Source organism: Mustela lutreola, chromosome 6 (assembly GCF_030435805.1).
Source record: "Mustela lutreola isolate mMusLut2 chromosome 6, mMusLut2.pri, whole genome shotgun sequence".
Classification (NCBI taxonomy): Eukaryota; Metazoa; Chordata; class Mammalia; order Carnivora; family Mustelidae; genus Mustela; species Mustela lutreola.
Window position 1 is genome coordinate 67,957,868 of NC_081295.1, and position 25,672 is coordinate 67,983,539.

The window sequence follows — 25,672 nt, forward strand, 5'->3', positions numbered from 1 at the left end:
TTTAAATTCCAACTAGGACAGCAACATACTGCTCTTCCTCCGTATCTATTCTACTAAAAATACAACAAACTTTCAAGAAAAATGTGAGTTTCCAACTGCACTTTGAAATTGTAAAATGCTATCATTTATGGCCTCTAATTTTACCAATCATATGAGCAGTTAAAAATGCAGAGTCCAAGATATCTGAGTACTAAGTGGAGTATACATAGAAAGCAGGAGTGGTAACACACCATGTCTTATGAAACACCATTGCATAATGCCCTAGCGATCATATTTATAAATATATTCTGAACTATCAGAGACAGCGCTTTCTTGAGGAGAACTCAAAGGTGAAAGTCAGGTCCTGTTGACATTTTGTCCTAACATGCAGCCCCAAACTGGACTACATTCAGAAGTCTGGAAGTTTCTCTTAACCAACTACCTTGACTAAGATAGATGTATTGCAAGTACATGGACTCCATAGTGTTGAGGCAGTCCCTTCAGAGCCAATCCATACTGGGCAAGCACACAGAGTGTCTTTATTAGGCCATCTGCTGTTCATTCACTTTTCAAAAAGATTAAAGTAGTACACAATGCAGTGCTGGAATTAGTTTAGTCTAATCAATCATAGTTATACTTCAAAGTACTGTGTCCTTCCTAAGTTGTTCATAATAATTCTTGAGCTAAACTTTGAGAATTGTAAAAGTGACAAATAGGTTTAGGTTGCTAACTATTTTATGAAACATGATATATTCCTACATCCAAATGCTATTAAGTACCCTTGTGATCTGTCATTTTGTAAACACATAGAATTTAGTGTATTTAAAATGCTATTTGGCCTGTAAGGTCTGAGTATGGAAAGTATATTATGGTTTTTCATAGCAATAGTGCAGAAAGTATGTTTTCAAGGATATTATGAACCAGTTTTGAGAATCACTGAATATGACGAGAGGTGTCAGGTTCTAAATGTTTTAACTAAACAAAATTGAAGTGAAATTGCTATTTAAATTTGCAAATCATTGACCAATGAACCATTAGTTTTCTACTGATTTATTAAAAGCTTAATGTTAAAACTTTCAAATCACTTTAACGAGAATATGCTTTTCCTACCACACCACAGATGCTAAGCATATATTACATAACAGCAATAGTGTTATTCCCCAGGAAATTCAGTCTGTTTCATTAACTCACAATAGTGAGCAAAAATATAGTTAAATGAGGCATAACTCCATGTGTTGTCACTTATTTATAAAATGTCATTTTATAGTAATCAATTCTTCTCAAGATTGCAAATCACAAAACTGTTCCAAAGTGACATCAGAAAATGAAAAGAACCATCCACCAGAGCAACTTTTATTTAAAAAAAAAAAAAAAAAAAAAAAGCCAAAGAGCAAAATTACTTCAGAGAAAAAGCCCCATATACCTGAATGGAAATCTGAATATAGGATTTTCCTCCTGCTAATGAATGAATCTAGACAATATTAAAATAATGTACCCATAACAGTACCAAAGCTCAACATTTAAAATTTCTATTAATGTCTGAATGTTCACTTGCTAAATAGAATGCAAAACCTCTAGCTCAGAAAACTAAGATGTTCATATAAAACTTGCTTCTACACTAAAATGTATGTATTTATTCTAACTCATGAGTCTTTAGGTAAGAGAAAACAACAAAAGGTCACTAAGGAGGGTTGAGATTCCGCCGACCAGAGTAAAGTCTGTTTCTACACAGGGCAGCCTAATCTTCGGTATGGTTTCTGGACTACTGTGTACAGATTTCAGAGACGTTCCTCTCATTCCCCATTGTCATTTCAGTAAACAAGAGTTATTACCCAACACGCTCAACTCATTATATTCCATCATCTCTGCAAATAAAAGTAAACAAACTGCTTGTTTTCAAAATGTCCTGAAAGTTAATTAAAGCAAATGTCTATATAGTATTACAAGATTCTCAGAGGGTGATGCAAACAATTTTAAGGTTTTAGTCTAATCACTGTGACACCTTAGATCAGAGATTCTCAGTGGGGCAGGAGATGGGAAATGAGGGAGCTGGGCAGGTAGGATTTTTACCTACAAGGGGACATTTAAAATGTCTGGAGGCATTTGGGGTTATCATGACTGGGGAGTATTACTGTCCTGCTAGGACAGACAATAGGGATGCTGCTAAACCCCTTCCAATGCAGAGGACAGATCCTCCACTACAATCAAAAAAAGAAAAAAGTTAGCCAAATTTTTAATAGTGCTACTGTTGGGAATCCCTGACTTTGAACACTTTGTCTAAAGGAACCTGGTCCATGGTACTAGAAATGTTCTATATCTGAGCTGTTCAACACCATAGTCACAAAGAGACCACAGGCAGCTCTTAAACACTTGAAATGTGACTGCTGTGATGAGAGACAACATTTTTACTTTTACCCAATTTTAAATAATTTAGACTTAAATAGCCACATATGTCTAGTGACTATGGGACAGCACAGCCTTAGATAATTCGTAAAAGAAAACTGGATAACTATTTATAAAGATAATATGCATGAATTTTAGAGAGGATGACTGCTCACAACTATTTCTTTTTCCAATTTTGTATTTTCCAATGGACTATTATAGAAGGGACTGCCAGACTTATCAGAACACGGCTCTGTACTCATTCATACCAGTGACCAGCTGTGAGACCTGGACCGTCTGGCCTTCACCACCTTTAACTTATCTGCACCTCTGTGCTCCTGCCTATAAATCAGATCAGAGTCCTCTGAAATTCCTTGTGGGACTAACGTTACAATGCTGTCATTTAGTTTTCAGTGAACTTGTGGTATGGTATTTAAGTATGCCAGCAATTACTTAGTATTTCCACTTCTTTCCCTAAAAATGTGTTCCCTAAGCATTTACTCTGCAGAAAGTTTTACAAGAGTTATGGTAGACGAGCAGTAAAGACTGCTCGAGTAAGTTGGTACCTATTTATCTCGCGGGAGGCAAGTGAATTGCTAGAAAGGATATGAATTAGCACATGGGAGTCTCAAGGCAGAGTGTATGAATTATTACCTCTTTCTGTCTGAAATACCAATACTTATGTGAATATACAACAACTACTCCCAATCAGTGTGAATTAACGAAGGGGATCATCTATCTCTATGAAAATGCAATGTATGCTTCAATATTATATTCAAGGACGTACTTCTGTTCTTTATACCAGAGGCATACACACGTAAAACCTTTGTGTGTGAGAATATGGATGAAACGTAAGAAATATCGTAGTAGACCAACAGAACTACAGTGTAAATTACCACAAAAATTTCTCTAGGTTTACTGTTCATCTTTGTGCTATTCAAATTCCTTCTCAGGTTAAAAAGAAAAAAAAAAAAGCCTTTCACCAGATAATAAACTAAATACTGTAGCTTAAAATCTTTAACGAAGTCAACTTAATGCGTGTCCTTTGTGCCCACCTGGGAGTTATCAGGTATTTATATTTAAAAGGATTGCTGTTTAAAGATACGCTATTGTACTCTTTGAAGCACTAGGTGAAAGTAGTGCTCTCAGGCTGGGTCCTAATGCAACCAGCATGTGTCCTCCAGCAGCCCATTAACCTTTAATACTTGTCACTCAGCTGCTTACACAAGAGGATTTTTTTAAACCCAGAGAGGAAACAAGGTTATTTAGAAGGAATCAAATGGATAGTTTTACATCTCGAATGTTGGGAGAGAAGGGAGTTTTTTATGCCATTTAAATGGACAAGTTAAGGGAACAAAGCCAACGATTATGACCTAATGATTAAATTAAACACTGTATAAAATCATTACAAAGGAAGCCAGCCCCGCTTCTTTCTAACAAGGAGGTCAGAGGACAGTTTTGCTGTCAACTGCAAATCCAGTAAAAATGATTCCAAATACAATTTTTAAAAAATATACACTTCTGTCACCATTAGTTCTCAAAAAAACCCACGTCAGACGCTAAAGTGATAAAAACCCGCATTCTCGAAACTTCTTTTTGGTATTTATGCTGCTTATTCGTCAGGAAGATGATGTGTACCCCAATACGTAGGTAGCAACGCATGAGCTTGAGGCTTTACCTGACCCAGTAAAAGTGTCAAGGGCTCCATCTCCAGTGGTGGTTGCCGCTTCACTGCTGTTCAAAGGCTCTGTTTTGACTGCAAGGAGAGACACTATGTAGAAGAATAAGGACATGTGAGTTTTATTTCTAAATGTTTATCAAAGATGCTGACTGTTCCACTAGTGGCTTTTCCAACTACCACGGGCATGCAAGAGAACACTTGAGAGATCCATGAGGAAAGTTGTGTTAATTGAGCTTCTAAAAAATGGACATGCACTTCTAGAGGATTTAAAATAAAAATCCTCTGACTAAGCTAGTTCTCTCAGATCTGGTTTTAAAGGCAGTGTCAACCTTATAAGGGAAAGTGCAGTACACATGTTTGCATTTGTAACTCACCTAAGCACCCTCTGATATTAGAGTCAAAAGACAGAAAAAAGGAATCACAGTTGGTCCTTAGCCCATTTAATCCAAATCATAACAAAGAGATTTACTAGTTTATATTTTATTCTTCCCAAGGAGACAATTTTTAAAAAAACACATGATAGATTGCATAAAAGTACAATGGAAGCATATGCAAATACAGAAACCATGGGCCTGATGGATGGACAATGAGGCACACAATAAATTTCTGTTTTTAAATATACTAAACAGTATATTTAAAATATTTATTTTAATGTATTTAATGGTATAACAATTTTTAATGCATTATAGAGATAAGCAGAGAGAAAGATCATTTCTACAGCAGTTCTGAAAACTCTTTAAAAGGTTATTTCTACTCTGAAGTTCTATATTTTGCTAAAATTCTCACTTGGGAATGATGTCGGCAGGCACACATCATTATTGTCATTATTAGATGCAGTGAGTGGGGGAAGGGGGGCGTGGAAAAGCCTCGAAAAGCCTCGACCTGTTTTTGTCACACCATATTTTCCCTTTGTGGGCAAAACTCTGCTACATACATCACAGCAGCAAGGGGATTAACTAAATTATTTTCTACTGAACACCTCTTGTGTTTCCTGGTTATGAATGGAATGATACAGTTAAATAAGTTAGAAGCAAGTAGAAAACTATGAAGAAGGAAGCTGAAGACTAGCCAACCATGAGCAAACATGGCAAAAAGAATCGTGCGGTTGGAGTGTCCCCATCAACCAAGCAAGTCAGCAATGTTACTCTGTTAGAAAGGGAATTAACTAGCTGATAGAGAACCATGCAGTAATGATTATGCTCTCTTTCCACACAAACAGAATTGACCAGAACCACCCCCTCAACCCTCCTCCTGCCCCGCAGTGAGCCCTAGAGTTAAGTTAGTATTCATGACTTAAGAATGTCCTGAAGAGGGGCACCTGGGTGGCTCAGTGGGTTAAGCCTCTGCCTTTGGCTCAGGTCGTGATCTCAGGGTCCTGGGATGAAGCCCCGAATCAGGCTCTCTGCTAAGCAGGGAGCCTGCTTCCCCTCTCTCTCTGCCTGCCTCTCTGCCTACTTGTGATCTCTGTCTCTGTCAAATAGATAAAATCTTAAAAAAAAAAAAAAAAAAAAAAAAAGAATGTCGTGAAGATTTGCCCAAAGATTCAGAGGAGTACTGTAAATGTTGGAAAGCAGTAGTGAAGAAATTTGGATTACTTACCCTAGCAAAAGGGAAGTTTGAGCTTGCCCTATTTTTCAATAACAACAATAATCTGAGGCATAGGGTCTAGTTATTATATAATGATAAATAATGACTTGGTGGTGAAAACTTTACGGTAGTAATTTATATAGCAGTCTATTACATAGTGATGCATTTATAGTTATACCTGACTGCTAATTACATTTCCCAGTACAAAATTATTAACTACTACAAAACTATTTATCAGGAGCTTACTATGTGCTAGACCACTGACATGGAACTGATCGTTAAAACAACTCTGATGGATAGGAACCACTGTCTCCATTTTATATAACAGAAAGCTGAAGGGTGGGCTAAGGAGTTTACATTCGTTCCTTTGCAGGAGATGAAGAAACTATGATCAGAACTCAGGTCTTTAGCTCTCCATCCACAATCTCTCCATCATAATAGCCTGCCTTCGGGTATAAAAATGGCTATGTTCACCACAGGGACTCCTCACAAAGGTTCAGAGATGGATAAGAATGGCCTTATCCTCCAGAGAGTGTATTTAAGAAAAAAAAAGTCAGAAATGAAAACTGCAAATATGAGAACAGGCTACTACAGTGTATTTTCCATGTCTTCTCATGAAATTTCTTAACAGGCGGTAAGGAGCAAGTGTGAAAGCAGATAACAGCACACACTTAAAAGATATTTAATATGTGCCAGGGGCTGCTGCTGTGCTTTCCAGATATGAACTCATTTCCTCCTCATGACGATCTTATGAGGTAGATAATATTATCATCTTACTCTTCAAATGACTAAGCTGAAGCACAAAGTAGCTAAATAACTTGCCTGTAGTCACATAGCTAGGAAGAACTAGAATTTGAGACCAGGTGGTATGGGTTCAGAATCCAAATTCTAAACCACACTGCCTCTCAGGAAGCACAAATTATTCAAGAATTCCTTTCATCTATATGAAGATGATCCAGAGTGTGGCCAGGACGGATGTAAAGCTCTCTCTCTGATGTAATGTCCACGTTCGACTTCTGACAAAAAAGCACAGCCCAAAGCCTTCGGCAACACTACTACAGTGTACGGTCTCTTGAAACTTCCAAATTCTAATGCTGGCTAAATTCTTATGTACATGGGCCTAAATCTATAAACAATACTTGTAAAATCGTTGTAAAAAAAATTCCATATTTTGTTTGTGAATTGAGGAGGAAGGATCAGAATGTGAGCTGGGTCTAAAAAACTAGTCTAGAAGCCAGACATGAGGATTAGTTTTGTTACTTTGGATCCCAACTTTGTATTGATGTTGATTATAATCTCCTCAATTTTCATGTTTCAGGTGGTCAAAAGGAGGAGGAAGAAAAGGGAGACAAAGAGCTTGTCGTTGCATTCACTATACTGGAAACGGTGCTCATTAAAATTTTAAAGGTCTGAATTCAGTCAACGACAGAAAAAGAAGTTTCATTTTACCAAAAAGAGGCATCTGTAAAAAGCATATGAAGAGAATCATAGATGTCAAGAAGCGTTCAGTGTACTAATATGCATGGATTTTAAAGTAATTCAACAAATGGATTTGGGGAAAAACTGCACATTAATGCTAATTTATTTTTCACATGCAGGTAAGAACAAAAAGGAAAAGAGGGAAATTTGATTATGTTGCTACAGAAAGTAAATTATTCTCACATTAGGTCAACATCAAGAAACATCTCTTGAGCTCCAGTAAAATGCAAAATAATTTGGTTTGATTTTGTGAACAACAACAAAAATAACATTAGGTAATAGTAAATAATTTGATCCTCCAGGGGCAGAAAACCAAGAGAAGTGAAATGGACATTCCATATATGATTAGTTGATTAAAAAGACAGAATACAAATGAGTATCTTAATATTTATAAAACAGGTTACTAGGACAAAGGAAATACTATTTTAATTATAAAGTTTTGAAAAATGTTAAGTCATTTTCAATAAAGGCCCACATATATTTGAAATGTATTCTGATTTCTTTTGTCTTGGTTTTGCTTCTGTACTTTAAATTAAATATGCCACATACTTTTCTAGTGGCAGGCAACTTTGTTTTTAGTTAAATATGTGCAGGGCATTACTGGAAAGATATTCGCCAATGAAACATCTTACTATTTTCTAAAACTTATAAAAATCCTCATTCCAAATGATTATCAGTGTATATTCATGGTCACATTCAAATGTATTTTTTTCTCACTTTTCTTAAATTAACACAGGTTCAACAGGGTTTTTAACCTAATTAGGACAGTGTCCAGAATCATTACATGCTATAAAATGGAAAGGACAATCTTCTATAAGAGAAACATCATATTTTTCAACAAAATGAAACTTACAGACAAATGTTTGAATTTCAAAAGTAACAATCATTTTTTAAAATCCAAAGAGTATTGTGGTTTTACTCCTCTATATATTCAAAATAAGTAATTCAGGGTTCAGGGTTAATTCAGTAATTCAGGGTTTCTCTAAAAGTGAGAAGAGAAACTATATATAGCACTTTGTACAGAACTTACTATTTAAGAAATATAAGCATTTCTTGTTATATAGTTGTAATTTGGATGTTTTTCACAGAGAAAGATGAAAAAAGAAGTAAAAATATTTTTAATATATTGATTATAATATATTGGTATAATTTGATTTTTTTTTTACCTTTAAAAATAATTGATACCTATGGGCTAAATCAAAATTGTACAGGATTATTGTCCGGGGTCAGCTGTGCCTCAACCTTCATCCATACCTCCTACACATATTTTCAGAGCAAATTTAATCTTGTCTGTTCAGATTATCTTTGGAACTCAAGTACAAAGTTAATGGATATTAATGATTTGTGAAGAAAGTCTGTTTATTGTAATAATTCCAAGCTCATGTTCATTAGTTGCACTAGCAAAGTTAATCCTTGAAAGAGAAGGTGACCCAAGTAATTTACATTTTACATTTCATCCTCCCAAATCTGTGATTAAACTGGTATACACTTAAAAGACATACATATGCTAATTCTAAATATACTTCTTTCTGAACCACAAAATCACCCGTAGCTCCTTCTGACAGCACAGGTGTTGCAAAGCATTTCAGGAGGAGTTAGATCAGGAAGGACACAATTTTTAACACTGCAGGGGAGCATGTGGTATGGCCTACCGCTTTTTAATAATTAGTATAGTCTATGATTTAGTTTCTCTGAATCAATATGTTCACTCTATCTATGAGCACCAAGTGTCTTTCACTCGTAAATATCTAGAAATAAAATAATTTTATAAAGCAGCTATGGCTTTCATTTAAAAAAGAAAAAGAATCTAAAAAGAATAGAGGCATGATAGTAGATGGTTCTACTTCATGAACATGTAACATTCAGAAATAAACCCCTTGCATAAGAAAAATCATGTGTGTAATAAACATAATACAAATTCTGGAAGACTCTTTTCTATGATATATAGATTTTAAATACAGAAAATATTGTAAATCTGATCAGAATGTCTGATTTAGGTTCCCTCAAACCTTCTCTCTAAAGCATTTTCTTAATCTCCATGTAGAATCAAATATTCCCTCCCTCTGCTATGCACTCACCTTGAACACATTATGCACTCATTACTTTCTTGTCTGTTTCCCTCTGCTAGACTTTTGGTCCCTTGATGGCCAGTATCATATTCTATAGGTCACTGGGTTCCCATTTCCTAGCACAGAGCCTGGCATATAACAGGAACTTGATACATTTTAATTGAGAAAGTGAAAATCCACTTTTAGATCCTATCCTAAGCAATTCCAACAGATGTCTTTCTGTAAAGTACAGCTAATCGTGAATCTTGACACCATTAAGCAAATAAAAAGCTTATGTATTTCTGCAACTTTTCATATGATTGGCATGCATTTATATGCATAAGTATGCATATACATGAAGGAAACAAAGCATACATATAGCTCATCTCGGGGGTCAGCAAATTACATCCCACAAGCCAAATCTTCCCCATGGCCTGTTTCTGGATAGCCTGTGAGCTATGAATGACTTTTAAATTTTTCAACAGTTGAAGAATATCTAAAGAAGGATATTTGTGACATGTGAAAATTCTGTTAATTTCAAATTTCAGTGTTCACAGATCCAGTTTTATTTGAACACAGCCAAGCTCATTGTCTATTGTTGCTTTTGCGGAACAACAGCAGAGCTGAATACCTAAAACAGAGACCTTATAATCTGCAAAGCCTAAAATATTTATTATCTCACTCTTTGCAGAAAAAATTTGTTAACCACTGATCTATATGCTCGGGTATGATTGAATATATTCTACTTTTATTGACAGTTCTACATTTTAACAATTTTACAAGCAATAAAAATTTGAAAGAAAAATTAGTTTCCAATATAAATCTGTAGTTGTAATTATATAATTAGTTCTAAGGTGTTGAAACAGTTTAAATCACTTCAAAGAATAATGTAATATATTTAAGAGTACCAATGTAATATGGTAAGATATTAAGGGGACACTATCAACTTATTCATATTAGTAAAAACTATATAATTCAAGTCCTTTTTAAAAATCTCAAAGTTAAAGGAAAGGTTTTCAAAAGCCACTAAATTAGCTTTTGCTTTTTTCTTTTATTATAATAATTTTATAAAGGGATCCAATTCCCACAATAAAACCCAAGATTAAAGATAAAACAGTTTATTGTCAATGGGAGAGATATGCACCAAATCCTTGTTTGTGCTATAATACCCAACATACACTCATACAATAAACTCTCCAAAGTCACTAAAATTCATAAATTCATGAATTTCATGTCAGTAAACCACCAAGACTACATCGTTAACAATCAAAGTATACCTACCATTTTATTACTAAAAGCTTGCCTTCTTCTTTGGCCAATTTACACATTTTAAATGCAGAAAAATATATTTTATGACCAAATATTAGAAAACCTTTTAACAATGTTAAAATTGTTTTCATTTTCTTTTATAAGAAATGTATGTTTTCGTTTTCTTTTAAAACTATTGCCTAGTCATTATTGAATTGTTAATTCAATAAGAAAGAAAGAGAAACATACTGGTTTTTACTGGCAAGCAATGTGTATACACTAGTATACAATTTAACACAAAAGCTTTGGCAAGGAAATATTATTTTCCTCCTTTTATAGAAAGAGATTAAAGCTCAGAGAGGTTAAGTGACTTGTCCAAGGTAACACAGCTAGTAAGTGTGCTCCTCCTGACAGACAATTCTTAGTTCTTCCCACATGGCCACACAACTTTTAACATTAACACTAAGAACTAGGAAAATCTGATACTTAACACTTAGAAAAATATATCTGGTTGAGATTCATCTAAATTACTAAACACTGTACATATTCACTATGGTAAAGCTGCCCATGTTACATGAATATCTGAAAACAGAACAATAGCCAGCGAGGTAAGAATGTTTTTCACAAATGAAATATTTTTTAAAAAAAAGATCAAAACTAGAATATTTCGTGTTGTGATAACTATGAAATTTAAATACTGGGTTTTATTGGAACCTGATGAATCTCATTCATTTATGCATTGACTATGGCTGCTTTTGAGTTAAGGTGGCAGGGTGGAGTAGATGAGACAGACATGGTATTTTCTATAAAGACTAAAACACTTACTATCCAGCTCTCTATAGAAAAAGACCCCCGAGTTAGAATTAAGAGAAACTAAATTCTTGCAACAGATTTTTAAGTATAAAATGTATATTTCAAGGTGGAACTGGAAAACATTTCAAGTTAAAATTATTTTTAAAAAATAAATAATGGATATAATGGAATTATTTTTCACTCACTGGTCATATATTTTAATCAGATACAGCAAGATCCGGCCAAACTGCCTAACTACTCTATTGTAATGCACATTTCCAACAGGCAGGGAGGTCTTTTTAATTTTACTATTGGGTGATTCCATGTTAGTGTTATAGTCTTGTTCTTATTTTTTGATTTTGGTAGTATATTAGCTTTTGATTTAGAATAATAAAAATATTATGGGTACCTGGGTGGCTCATTCATTGAGTGTGTGCCTCTTGGTTTCAGCTCAGGTCATGATTTCAGGGTCCTGGGATTGAGCCTCATGTCAGGCTCTGTGCTTAACAAGGAGTCTTCTTGAAGAATCTCTCTTTCCCTCTCCTGCCCCTCCCCACACTCTCTTTCTAATAAATATATAGCTCTTTTAAAAAAAGAAAGTTTGGGGGCACCTGAGTGGCTCGGTGGGTTAAAGTCTCTGCCTTCGGCTCAGGTCATGATCTCAGGGTCCTGGGATCGAGCCCCACGTCTGGCTCTCTGCTCAGTGCGGAGCCTGCTTCCCTTTCTCTCTCTGTGCCTGCCTCTCTGCCTACTTGTGATCTCTCTCTCTGTCAAATAAATAAAAATCTTTAAAAAAGAAAAGTTTGTTTACACTTCTATATATTTTATGTATATGAATGCAGTAATTATAGTTCAAAGTATTTTAAGGGTTAATACTGATTTATAATTTTAAATGTGTAGCTTTCACACGGATAATTCTTTAAATGATGGAATTTTAAGTGTTTATGTTACTTTAGACACTTTAACCGGATTATTTACTGACGTCCTTAAAACCACAGATATCTTTTTGCCATGTTAAGAATTTCAATGAAGACAGTCTGTAGTGACGGGGATGACCAAGTTTGTATGTCTGTGCAATCTGGTTCACCCGCTCTTAGAGCCAGGCCTGCTGTGCTCTATTAGGCACATAGATGATACGTAGTTAGAAAAACAAAAGATGCATCTGTTGGCGCAACATTATAAACCAATGTAAGAAAAAATACCATTGGCTTAAGGAATCTAAGATTAGAATGCTAGTTGGTAAGGAAAAAAACATAGTCAACTATTATCTATAAGCAGTAAAAAGTCATGTTTATTTCTCCTTTTTTGTTACAAGTACTTTACACAGAAAAGGAAATGCAAACAGAAAGAGCCACAGAAAGCAAACCAGAAGGGCAATACCAGCACACCCAAACACATGCAGTGTACCATCATCTCTCATACTTGTTGCGGAAGAGGGGGTGTTGCAACTCAGCAACCAGTCTGCAGTGTTTAAAACAGTCATGTTGTCCCCTGAGAACAGGAACAGTATAAGGGTTCATTGTCCGAATGCCTGCTCAGTGTGCAGGAATAGTCTTCAATGCCTGCACTGGTGCCTGACCTTTTAGCTAAAATCATAACTGCACTGTATGATTTTTACCCTTTATTTTATCAGGTCTGTTTTAGTTCTGTTAAATACATATACATGATGATTAGTGAAACTCCAAGGTTTGATTCCAAAGGTTTTAAAAATCTTATTACATGTATCTAAGTTAAAGTTTAAATCTAAATGTCCTTGCACCAGAAATAATCACTAAACAATCTTACAAATTTGCACTCCCATAATTAAACAGCTAAAATTATAGATGCATGTTTAGAGACAAATAAACATCATAAACAAGGAAATGTTAATCTACAGAGGGTTTGGTATAAAACATTATTAAATACAGGCAAATTGCAATGCACACAATTTTACAGAAAATAGTTTAGACTGCACAGTTATTTTAAAATAAATGGGAAGAGGTGTGTCAATTTCATAAATACTTACTGAAATTTTAAAAGAAAATATGATGTGGCAAATGCTGTTATCTAGTAATATGATTAGTTTATAAATTAAAACAAATGCATATACTTTTTCTCTAATGACTAAAATAGATAAAACTTCAAAATGATGAATAATTTAAAAAGTAGTTTACACATGTGTATATACATATCATATATATAGATATGTGATGCATATATATATTCTGATGCAAAAATCAGACCATATCTTTTGATGGCTGAATACATATTATAAAATCAGTAGGGCACAATATTTGAAATAACTGTTATTGTTACCATATGCTATGGCATGATTATAGGCTAATCAAATGAGAAAGTATCTGAAAAAACTTAAATTCCCACCTTAAATACATCAGGTATTAATCTCCTTGAAAAGAGAGTGCAGCAGATATAAATATTTTTCTATTCTCAAACCTCTTAAGAAAAAAGGTTTTTAAGAAAAATTTGGGGTACCTTTCTCCTGCAATTCAAAATAAAACCAAAAACTAGCATAATCTCTCTCTCTCTCTCTCTCTCTCTCTCTCTCTCAGACATACACACAAGATCAGAGTATAAATCATTTTGGCCACATTTTCTACATTTTTGTTTTGAAATATTTCCTAGGGCAAATACAAAAAGGAAGCTTTGCTAAAAGTCTTTAAAATATTGTTCAGGGATATCTACTTTTTCTGATTTTTTCCAGCTACAAAGGAGGTGCAAAAGTCTCAAGAAAATCAGCAGAATAACAGTCTATTAGCCATATCGTCCCCAGACATAATGCTGATTATGTTATTGCTGATAAGGATTTATTTATTAGTAGATTCCTAACATATGAAATTATAGAAAACATCGAAATATGATTCTGGGTGCCTCTGGGGTGGTACACTTACCTCCTGTTCCATTTGTGGTGACAGATGTGCTGCTGAGATTAGCCTTCTCCAGTTTGGAGCTACCAGGAGTATCACCACTTCCAACAAGAGGATGAGGACTTGCAAGGTCCTGCATTTCCATAGACCTGTTAGAGCAGGAATAGCAGAGCAAAAGCTGAAATCTCCAGTTTGGAGCTACCAGGAGTATCACCACTTCCAACAAGAGGATGAGGACTTGCAAGGTCCTGCATTTCCATAGACCTATTAGAGCAGGAATAGCAGAGCAAAAGCTGAAATCTCAGCAATGATTTCTTAAAAAACAACATATATTTTTTTACTGAGCACACATGTGATCTCACAGTAAGAATGGAGACCAAAAGCAAGAATGGAAACCAAAAGCTAAGACTTCTTCATTAGCTAGATGAACACGACAGTACATTAAAGATTAATAAATAAATACAGCTTCCATGGTAGTTGAGCTTCATAATTTATTTGTAATCCTATAAATATTCTGTATAATAAAGTACAGAAGAAATATTCTGTCATCTTAGCTGTTTAAGTTGACAGGGATACCCTCCCTCCTACATTGACCATCTCTATTATTAACATGTAGAAATGCTGAAAATATTTAACCCCTAAAATTTGATGTCCTCAGCCACCAGTGACAAAGAAATCAACAGCTAGAAGTAAAGTACAAACAAAGTCAGAACAGAAACTTCCAGCTGACCTTTTGGATCCAGGGCTGAAAACTGACTTTAAGGACTGAGGGCTAGAGTTGTTACACCTTTAATATCACTTAGGAATAGACAGTTTGACATAAGGGGATGTGCTGGAATTGAGACCCTAAATAAAACTGAGACTCTTGAAAGATTGACCCTCTTTGGAAACAGAAACTTAAAAAAGCAAAATTTTACAGTAGTCCAAAGAAGCCATACATGCTTAAATGAAAGAAGGAAAACACATGAAATAAGTAAAAATAGAGAGAACTTATCACCAATAAGCTATCCTATAAAAATAATACTGAAAGAAGACCTTCTGTTAAAAGTAAGGTTACCAGATAAAAACTCGGAACTAGAGGGAGGAATGAAGAATGACAGAAATGTAAATATATAGGTATATACAAAGATTACCTCTCTCTTTTTTTTTCTTCATGAAAGACTGCCAAATGAAGCAAAAAAAAAAAAAAAAAAAGCAAGCAAACAAACAAACAAAAATCCCACAACATTGTATTATGTGATTTATAATATAACACAGGAGCAAAATATATATCAATATCAAAAAGATAGTGGGACAAAATTATATTCTTTTAATGTTCTTTCATTTGGCATGTGATATTATGTTATGCTTGGAGAAGACATTTAGGATTCTTCAAGTAATAACTAACTTTAAATATTAATAAGAAAAAATATTGACTAGATATAATAAAAAGTCAATAGAAAAAGTAAAGTAAAACATTTAAAAGGATTGATTAACCCCAAAAACCAGGAATAGAGAAAGTAAGGAAGAACATATGTGGAAAACAGAAAACATGTAGCAAGATAGCACACTCAAACCTAACCATATCAATGTTTACACTAAATATCAATGGACTAAACACTTCAATGAAGCAGAGATTGCCAGATTGTATTAAAAAAACACAGCCCAACTATTAGGGATCTACAAGAGGAGTATTTTAAATACAGACACACTGTGATACTATGGCATACTGCTCAGAAAAATTCATTCCTATAGCTGCTGGTGTGTTACTAACTAGCAGTTCTCAACTAAATTCCTTTCCAAGAAATGTCTCAACTAAAGAGAGTCATTTTGCCCTAAATCACACCCTTTCTGGACGTACCCTCACCTACTGACTGACCATGAAGGGGTATAAATGTATTACCCTCACCCAGAATGTCACTTGAGCCTAGAGCCACCATAAGATCATCTAGGACCTTTGTTGCAATTGCACTGAAGATCAAAATCTCTCAGTCTAATCATGCTTCCATCATTCCCCTTAACATATTACCACTGGAAGCACAACCCAATAAACTCCTGGTACATAAATCCCTATGTTAGAGTTTGCTTTCTGGGAACTTGAGCAGTGATAAGGCACAACTAGGTTCAGAATAAAGCATGGAAAACAATATGACATGTAAATAATAAATGTTAGATAAATGTCTGGGCTATTATAATATCACAAAATGGTCCTCAAAATGAATAATATTACCAGATACAAAGAGATTAATTAAGAAAATGAAAGAAATGATAAATTCTTCACAACCTTAGATGTGCATGTACTTACTAACTGAGCTTAAAAATATATAAAGGAAAAACTAAGCAGAATTAAAGAAAAAAACTGACTAGCAGTCCATGGTCATATTTGGAGATTTTATAACATTCCTTACACAATAACCAATTGCAAAAGGAGACACTGTGATCAATATGCTGTAGTTGACAGAGTATACTAATACCAAATAATTATAGATTACACATTATTTTCAAGTGTACATGGAATGTCTACCAGGATGACTGTAAGGTAGGGGATAAAGTAAGTATCATTTTATTTTAAATTAAACCTACAGAGTATAGTATCTGGCCATAATTAATTAAATTAGAAAGCAAAGATAGTAAAATATATGAAATAATCATTAATACTTGAAAATTAAACAACACAATTCTAAATAACCTATGAGTCAAAGTAGAAATCACCAATGAATTTAGAAAGTACTTAGGACAAAATACTAATGGAAACACTTAAAATCACCCCACATGTAGTCAACTGATCTTTGGCAAAGTAACAAACAGAATACAGTACAGCAAAGGCAGTTTCTCTAACAAATGGTGCTGGAAAAACTAGTCACACACAAACACGCAAAATATAAGTCTAGACACAGACCCTATACCCTTCACAAAAACTAATTCAAAATTGATCATAGATTGACATAAAATGCAAAACTGTAAGTTTTGAATACAACACCAAAGACTGAACCCTTGAAAAATAAATACTGTTAAGCCAGGCTTCATTAAAATTAAAAACTTCTCTTCAAAATTCAATGTCAAAAGAATTCAAAGACAAACCACAGACTGAAAGAAAATGTCTGCAAAAGACTCATCTGATTAAGGACTGTTATCCAAAAAACATAAAGAACTCTTAAAATTCAACAAGAGAAAAACAACCTGCTTAAAAATGGCCAAACACTTCAACAGACACCTCATCAAAGAAGATGTATAGATGACAAAATAAATAAATAAATAAATAAATAAATAAAAAGATAGTCCACATCACATGTTATCAAGGAAATGCAAGTTAAAACCATAAGATAACACTTTACTATTTACTAGAATGGCCCAAAGCTGGAATACTGACAACATCAAATTCTGGCAAGGATATGGAGCAACAGGAACTCCCATACACTGCTGCAATTCTGGTGGGAACGCAAAAGAGCACAACCACTTTGGAAGACATTCTGGCAGTTACTTATAAAACTAAACATAATCTTACCATATGATCCAGTAGTCACATTCCTTGATATTTATGTAAAATAGTTGAAAATATATGTCCACACAAAAATCTACACACAGATGTTTTTTGTAGCTTCATTCATAATCATCAAAACTTGGAAACAATTAAGATGTTTTTCACTAGGTGAATGGATAAATTCTACTATAGAGAGTCAATGGGTCATTATTCAGTATTAAAAGAAAACGAGCTTTCCAGCCATGAAAAGACATGAAGGAATCTTCACTGCATATTACTAAGTGAATATCCAATCTGAAAAGCCATATGTACTGTATGATTCCAATTATATGATATTCTAGAAAAGCAAAACTATCTTTCTAGGGTAGAGAAGAGGGAGGGATAAATCAGAGTAAACAAAATTTTTAGGGCTGTGAACATATTCTGTATGGTATTATAATTAAAGTTATGTGTCATTATACACTATTCAAACCCATTGCATATACAATATCAAGAGTTAACCCTAAAGTAAACTATGGACTTACAGATAGGATGATGAGTCAGTGTAGGTTCATTCTTGGTAACAAGTGCACCATTCTGGTGAGTAATAATAATAGAAGAGGCTATACATGCACTGGAACAGAGGGTATATAGGAAATCTCTGTACCTTCCTCTCAGCTGTGTTATGAACTTTAACTGACCAAAAAATAAAGCCCTTAAAACAATAAAAAAAAATGACTTCAAATCAGAATTTGTGATATGCGAATAAATCAGTGGCTAATGAGAATTTATATCTTAAAAAGATTATTTTAGAAAAGGAGAGGGTTTGAAATCTGTGATCTAAATTTCTACCCTAATAAACTAAAGAGAAAAATTTTAGAACCCAAGTAAATAAAAGGAAGAAAACAAAAAAGAGCCTAAATCACTGAAAGAGAAAAATCTATCATAAAGACAATTTACAAATCCAAAAGATTAACCATTAGAGAAACTAAAAATATTTAAAAAGATAATAAGAAAATATTATGAACAACCTTATGACAAAGCATTCACCAATTTATTTATTTATTTATTGAAATATTTTATTTATTTATTTGACAGACAGAGATCAAAAGTAGGCAGAGAGGCAGGCAGAGACAGAGGGAGGGAAGCAGGGTCCCTGCTGAGCAGAGAGCATGATGCAGGGCTCAATCCTAGGACCCTGGGATCATGACCTGAGCCGAAGGCAGAGGCTTAACCCAGTGAGCCACCCAGGCACCCCAGCATTCACTAGTTTAGATAAAATCAGCAAAATTCTTAAAAGACACAACCTATAAAACCAATCCAATAAAAAATAAAAAATCTCAAGAGTTCTATATCAAATTAAAGAAAATGAATTAGTAATTAAACACTCCTCTCTCAAAAAAAAAACACAACAAACAAACAAACAACAACAACAACAACAATTCCAGGATCATATAGTTTTCTTAGTGAATTCTAATAAAATAAGAAAAAGAAAGTTTTTATGAATTTTTTTTTTTAAAGGTAGGAGGAAACACATTTTACTCCATTGTATGAGAAAAGGATTACTCTCATCTAAAACCTGACAAAGAAAAAAAAAAAAATAAAAAATAAAACCTGACAAAGACAATTAAAAAAAAAAAAGCTCTGGATCTATACTTCTCATGAGCATAGATGAAAAATTTAACAAAATATTATTAAGTGAAATGCAGCAATAAAATAACCACTGCATCATGACGAAGTGTGCTTTATCCCCAAAATGCAAATTTTATTTAACATTTGAAAATTTAAAAAAAAATTTGAAAATCAAACAGTGCAATTCAATATATTAACAGAATATTATTTCAATGAGTACAAAAAAAGTAATAATATTCATCATCCACTCATGATGGAAACTCTCAGCCAGTTAGAAAAGCAATATTTCCCTCATATCTAATAAAGATCATTCTCAAAAAATATATAGCTTATACCATATTTAATGATGAAATGCTGAATTACTTCTCCCTAAGATCAGAACCAAGGTAAGGATATCTGTTTTTCCCATTTTAATATATTTTACTGGTAATCTTAGCCAATACAAGAGGACGAAAATAAATAAATAAATAAAAGGGGTAAGTTTAGAAAGAAAAAATTCTGTTAATTCACAGGTAACATAATTATTTACACAGAAAAAAAAAACAGAGAAATCCATAAAAACAAAACAACAAGAAATACTAGAATGAATGAGTGAATTTACCAAGTTATATGTACAAGGGCCTTGCCAGTACTAAATCAAAACATGAACCAAAAATATCTGAAACTTCAGTCCATACTGTTCCAATTCAAAAACTGAAATATAAAAATGATTGTTGTTCAGTAATTGGAAGTCCCCCTCTTGCTCAACTCTTAAGAGGAATCTGAATGCTCAGACCCTCACCTTAACTGCTAGGCAGAGAAAAGGATTTAGACTTTTCAGGAAATAAACACAACAAAACAAATAGTGTGCTTCAGGCTCTACTGAGTTTTTATGTAACGCGTTCAAAATATCATAAATATTTTGATTCCTAATAAAAAGCTCCAGTAAAGAGAAAACACAGTAAACAGAAGCAGACCTGTATATGACCCAGGTTTGAGAATTATTAGACAAGGATTTAAAAATTATTGTGAATATATGAAATAACTTAAAGGAAAAGATATATGCCCACAGAAGTTGTGTTTGTGTGTGTCACATATATACATACATATGTGTCATATATATTTATATATACATGTGTACATATTATATACATAAATGTATGTAATATATACATATACATACATATAATACACATATGTATATGATACATATATATTATTTATATGTATTACATATAGAAAAGAAACAGAAACTCAAAAAATGAAAATTCTAGAACAAAAATTACAATATATTAAATAAAAATGTTCTTTGTATGGATTTAGCAGCAGATTAAACACTGCAAAAGACAGAATCAGTAAGTCTGAAGCTGGGCCATTAGAAACTACTCAAACTGGAAGAGCAAGACAAAAACAGGAGGTGGGGAAATTAAATTGAGTATAAGTAACTTGTGTAATATTATCAGGAAGCAAAAGAGTAAGACAATACTATTGAAATAAGTAATAGCACATATTTTTCCAAATGTGATGAAACACCAACACACAGATCCTTGAAATACAATGAACAACAAATGAGAAAAGGGAAAAGAAAACCATACCTAGGCACATTTTAGCCAAATTCCAAAAATAGCAAAAAGTAGAAAAACTTTATAGCAACCAGAATAAAAAAGAGGGACATAGTAGTATCCCCCCCCCCCCGTAAAACAAAACAAAACAAAAAAACAAACAAACGATTATCTGTAGCACACTCTTGGTAACAAGCTGAATTATAGTAAGTAATGAATGCTCATAACTTTATTATCTCCCACTGGACCTGCCCAAAATATTTTTAATGTAATCGATCAAAGAATAATGATTGCTTATTACATGCAAAGTACTGTCACAATTGCTAGGATTCCTGAGTGAAGAAAACATGCCCCTACTGTCCAGGAGTTTAGGATCCAAATGAGAAGGCAGATCTTGGGCAAAGAAAATTAAAGTACCTTAGATGTTCACTGAATGAAACAGACAGAAATCAGTGTGAACTCAGAATATGGCAACTTTTCTCAGAAACTATTAACTGGATTTTGATGATTTCAAAGGAATTCTGGAGGAAGCATTTAGTAGTAATACCACTAAAGCTGCAAGGTAGTATATGGGCTCAGTCAGTTTAAACCACATACAAGATGAAGAAGCAAGGAAAATTAGTCAGGAATGAAAACATGGAGCATACGCTGAAGAAAGAAGTGAATCCATGTTCCTCATGCAAAACAAAACAAAAACAGCCTTGGTATTTTACATTCCAATTTCCAGGAAACCAAAATGTAATGATCTGAATCTTTACAGTAAGTCCCCTTTGCTTAAATTCACTTCAGTGGGCTGATCTTTCTTAAAATTTTAAAAGAGCCTTTTGAGAATAGACACGCATTACTACCACAAAGTATTCAGCAAGAATATTCCTGTAATTCCTTCTGCATGTTCTGTAATTAATTGAATTCTGAAACTTCAGATTTTTTTTAAGTCTACTTTATACAAGAAAGAATATATGAGATACAAAATTTACCATAGAATTCAACAGCAGAAAATGATTAATGGTACCAGTTTTCACTGCAAACACATAGTCTGACACATTCTATACCTGGTACTTCATACAGATTCTATGAATATGTTACTGAATATAATTCATATATTCAGTAACACACTTATATGCATATTACTTTTTATAGTTTATAGGTGAAGTGACTGAGGCTTACAGAGGATATATAGCATGCCCAAGACCACAGGGGTAGAAAGAAGCAGCAGCAGAATTTGAACTCATGTCTTTCTGAGGGCAGAGTCCAGGTTCTTTCTGTCGCACATTGTATGTTTCCCATTTTTTAAAGTGACTTTAATTCTGTCACACTGTGAAAACACAATCAGGAACGCAGAATCCTGCAATAAAACATTTTGTATAGTATTCAAAAAATTCCTAAAGTCAGTATAAGCATCTACTCTGCCAAATCTATACTAGTTATTACTATACGTAAAGGTGACCCCCTTTTCTACCCAAGAATCCCATTTCAACCCCCTTTTAATGGTCCTTATGTCAAAAGACCACATGAATACTAGCATTAGTTGGGGAAATATAAAAAATGAACTCACCCATAAGCACAAAAACTCACTTAAAAATTAAGAATTGCAGGCCACATGCAACTAGTTTCTTGGTTCTTTTCTGGAAATCTTCTGTAGCATAGATGGGAGTTTATTTCTAACTGACTAAAAAAAATCCTCTTGAAACCCAAGAGCAAAGTTTGTATCTGTGTATTTCAAAGTCTACTCTAACTCAGAAAGCATAATTCCTTCTGCACGGATCCTGGTAATGGGTCACAGCTTTTGCACATACTGTTTGAGATTCCATCAATCCTTCATGACCCAAAAATGCAAAAGCATCCAATACTTTCCAGGACATTCACTCTCACAGCAGCTTCTTCTCTTTGCAGAAAGTGGACAGTATGTGCATATGGCTCTATGTCTCTCGCTGTCAGAGTCAATCTTCATTTTAGCCTCCAGAAAGAGTTTAAGGAAAGAGTTTAGGTTTTGCTTTGCATATCACTCCCTTTCCTAATACAAGTCTTAATTCCCCTTGCCTGCAAAGTAGGAATAACAACATTAGCCTCCACTTCAATAATGAGTCTCAGCTCTGTTAGGACAGGGATTATGTTCATTATTCATTGTTTTTAGTCATTACACTTACAATTGTGCAGGCTACTTGGTAAGTGCTAATGAATTAACAATAAATAGGAACAGGAAAAATGCAGATGAAGGGATCTGAGGTAATCAAGTGTAGTCTAGTTCAGAAGACACTGCTTGAACATCTATTATGTTCTGGAGATAGTTCTAGGAATACACATGGTATCTTCAGCGAGCTTGCAGGCTAGCGGAGAGCAAGAGGACAGGTGAAGCGTAACAGGGATCAGTTCTCTGATGTGAGTGTGTGTGCAAGTTTTCACATCTGTATGTGCAGTGTTAGATCTCCCAAATGAGTAGAAGGTTTTGTGTGTGTGTGTACATGCATATGTTGGGGGTGAAGAGAAGGATATCTGCCTGTGTACAGAAAGCCACTGTGGAAGAAAAAAGAAAATAAAGCAACTTGGTCAACCTAGATCAGAGGAAAGTCATGGCATATCACTATGGAGTACCAGTTCCCACGGTCTGGAAAAAGCCAGCAGGTAACAATGACAGGCCATCTTAAACATTTCAGTTTAGAATCCAAGAAATCACTGTCATAGCTGTAAATCTAAGCCAGTTTCTCCTCTGGGTGTAAGGCTGGGAGGTACGGATCACTCCAGTGGTTCTAGATCCATTATATCCCTGAACAGACGGTCTTAAAAAGGAGACCCTCCTTCACCCATTTTACCAGACATGGTCAGAACCAGGTTCCACCAGAAAGAAGTGGAAATGGAGGAGGAAGAAGACCCCTAGCAACCAGTATCAAGAAAATGGGCCATGCATAATGGGAGCTGTTCTTGCACTTTGCCAGTGACCTCATGCCTGTCCCTGGGGCCAGCATGAATGCTTGCAGTACAAGTGACCTGTCTGCCAGGGTGACCTCAGGCCCTGGAGTAACAGCAAATAAAGCCATGAACACACGGTTCTCTGGACACTTCCACAGTCTTCCCTTTCCAGGGCTTGTAGCTCTACACTTGAGATCTGCAACTCTGGCCCCTTCTTCACTATGATCATAACAAATTATCCAGATAAAACATGGTTCCCCCACCAAAGAAGTTCGAGTAAGTATTTTTCAAAAAACAGAAGCATATCTTTAAATGCCAATTTTCAAAGCCCCACCCCCCCAACTTAATCTGTAAACAAAGAAAAAAAAATTCCCAAGCATTATTTGAATGGTACAGGACTCAAATTTCTGTTAGATCAGTTACAAACCATGGTTAATGAAGCAGGAAATTATTTCCCTCCAGTAAGCAGTAAAGCCGAAGACCACAATCAAAACAGCTAATGCCATCAATTATACCCAGAAACACATCAACTCCTTTTTCTGAGAAAGACTGGATGAATGAATGTATAAAATAAAGATGCCCCCCCCTGGAAAAAAAAGATGGTCCCCTACTAAAATCATGGAATTTCAGGGTCCAAAGGACATTCAATGTCCTCAGATGGAAAAATATCATTTTATGCTCGAGGCTGTGAATGCAGTGTTAAAAGCCTACACAGTAGATTCAGACCTGGGTTTTAAACCCTGTCTTACCCATTTACCAGTCACGGGACCTCAGGCTCAAAAATGAAGATAATAATATCCATTGGAAGGCTACTGTGTAAATTAAATAAGATCATACACATGCATGTGCACACGCGCACACATACACACACACACACACACACACACACACACACACTGCATGGAATCTGGCAAACAGGAGATCTTAATAAATGTTAGCTATTACTACAATCAATTTCATGACACTGTCAATAAATGCCTGATTTGTCTGTTTGAAAACTTGCGTTGACATGAAAATTATTTTCTTAAGAGGCAGCTCAGTTCATTTTCAGATCACTCTTACTATTACTATTAGAAAGTTTTCCATACATGGTTTCCATGGAATTTTGGTCTTAGAAGAAATTGAACCCATTGACATGGGTCAAGCTGAAACCTTCTTCTCCATAACTGCTCTTCAAACTCCAAAGAGGGCTACCCTAGAGCCTTTACAGGCACAAAATACAGCAGAGGCAGTGCAACTCATCATGGACCATCACCCTAGCCTAAGAGTACATGAGTTTTGCTACCACACTTCAAAGTACTAATACATGCTGAAACCAACAAACAAAACCCTTAAGCCTTTGTCCCATGTCAGGATTTACAGTCCTGTTTTCGCTCAATCACTACACATGCAGTTGGCATTTGGAACCCAAGTAAAAAGCTTTTCGTGTGTTCCTCCTAAATGCCATCTTGTTGGAGCAAGTCCATTGTTTCAGCTTGTCCCATTACATTCTGATTCTGCCACTCAACCTACTTTTCAGTTGTGCTAGGACACCAGTAAACTTTCTTAGCATGCCTTCAATACCGAATCACAGTAAAAATGTTAAAGGGCCAATGTCAAACAGATCTTGAAGAGGACACTAGAGGTGGAACTCCAGATTTATATGAGGTCCTCGGGAATAATTATTGAGCTACTGGTAGTCCTCACCTTCTGTCTGTATTTTTCTATCATTGCCTCACCTTCATAAATATATCAAGAGCCTCTGACACACCCCTTGTTGAATTCCATACATACTTTGTATAACGCATTTCTTTATTCCTCTTTTCTGGTACTGCTGTCACAAAAGACTGAGGTTATCCCGCCTGCCTTCTGCTTAGAGAAGTCCTACTAGATACCTGTGACCACAGCTCTTACTAATTATTTACAGTTAATTACTTAAGAATGTAATTTTAGAGTCAACAATTCACAAGAATTTTACTGTCTATAGTTTATGTCCTAGGAAGAAACAATGAAAAATGATTTCTCGTAGGCAATGTGATGATAAAATACACATAAGGTATGCATTGTATTAGATAAAAATATGGACTGGGAATCAGGAACATGAATATAAGTCT

The 25,672-nt window shown here is 34.6% G+C and overlaps 1 protein-coding gene across 3 annotated transcripts in view; it reads right to left on the reverse strand.

Annotated features, from left to right (window-relative positions):
* EYA4 (EYA transcriptional coactivator and phosphatase 4) overlaps positions 1–25,672 on the reverse strand; it is a 272,068-nt gene that overhangs the window by 55,583 nt on the left and 190,813 nt on the right. For 2 of the 3 annotated variants that reach the window (XM_059177516.1, XM_059177517.1), the window contains exons 4-5: positions 14,085–14,209; positions 4,040–4,132 (exon numbers count right to left, since the gene is read on the reverse strand). In XM_059177516.1, coding sequence (XP_059033499.1) covers positions 4,040–4,132; positions 14,085–14,209 — 218 coding nt within the window. Of the gene's footprint in view, positions 1–4,039; positions 4,133–12,618; positions 12,688–14,084; positions 14,210–25,672 lie in introns of all 3 variants that reach the window. The other variant, XM_059177515.1, reaches the window with a different exon arrangement.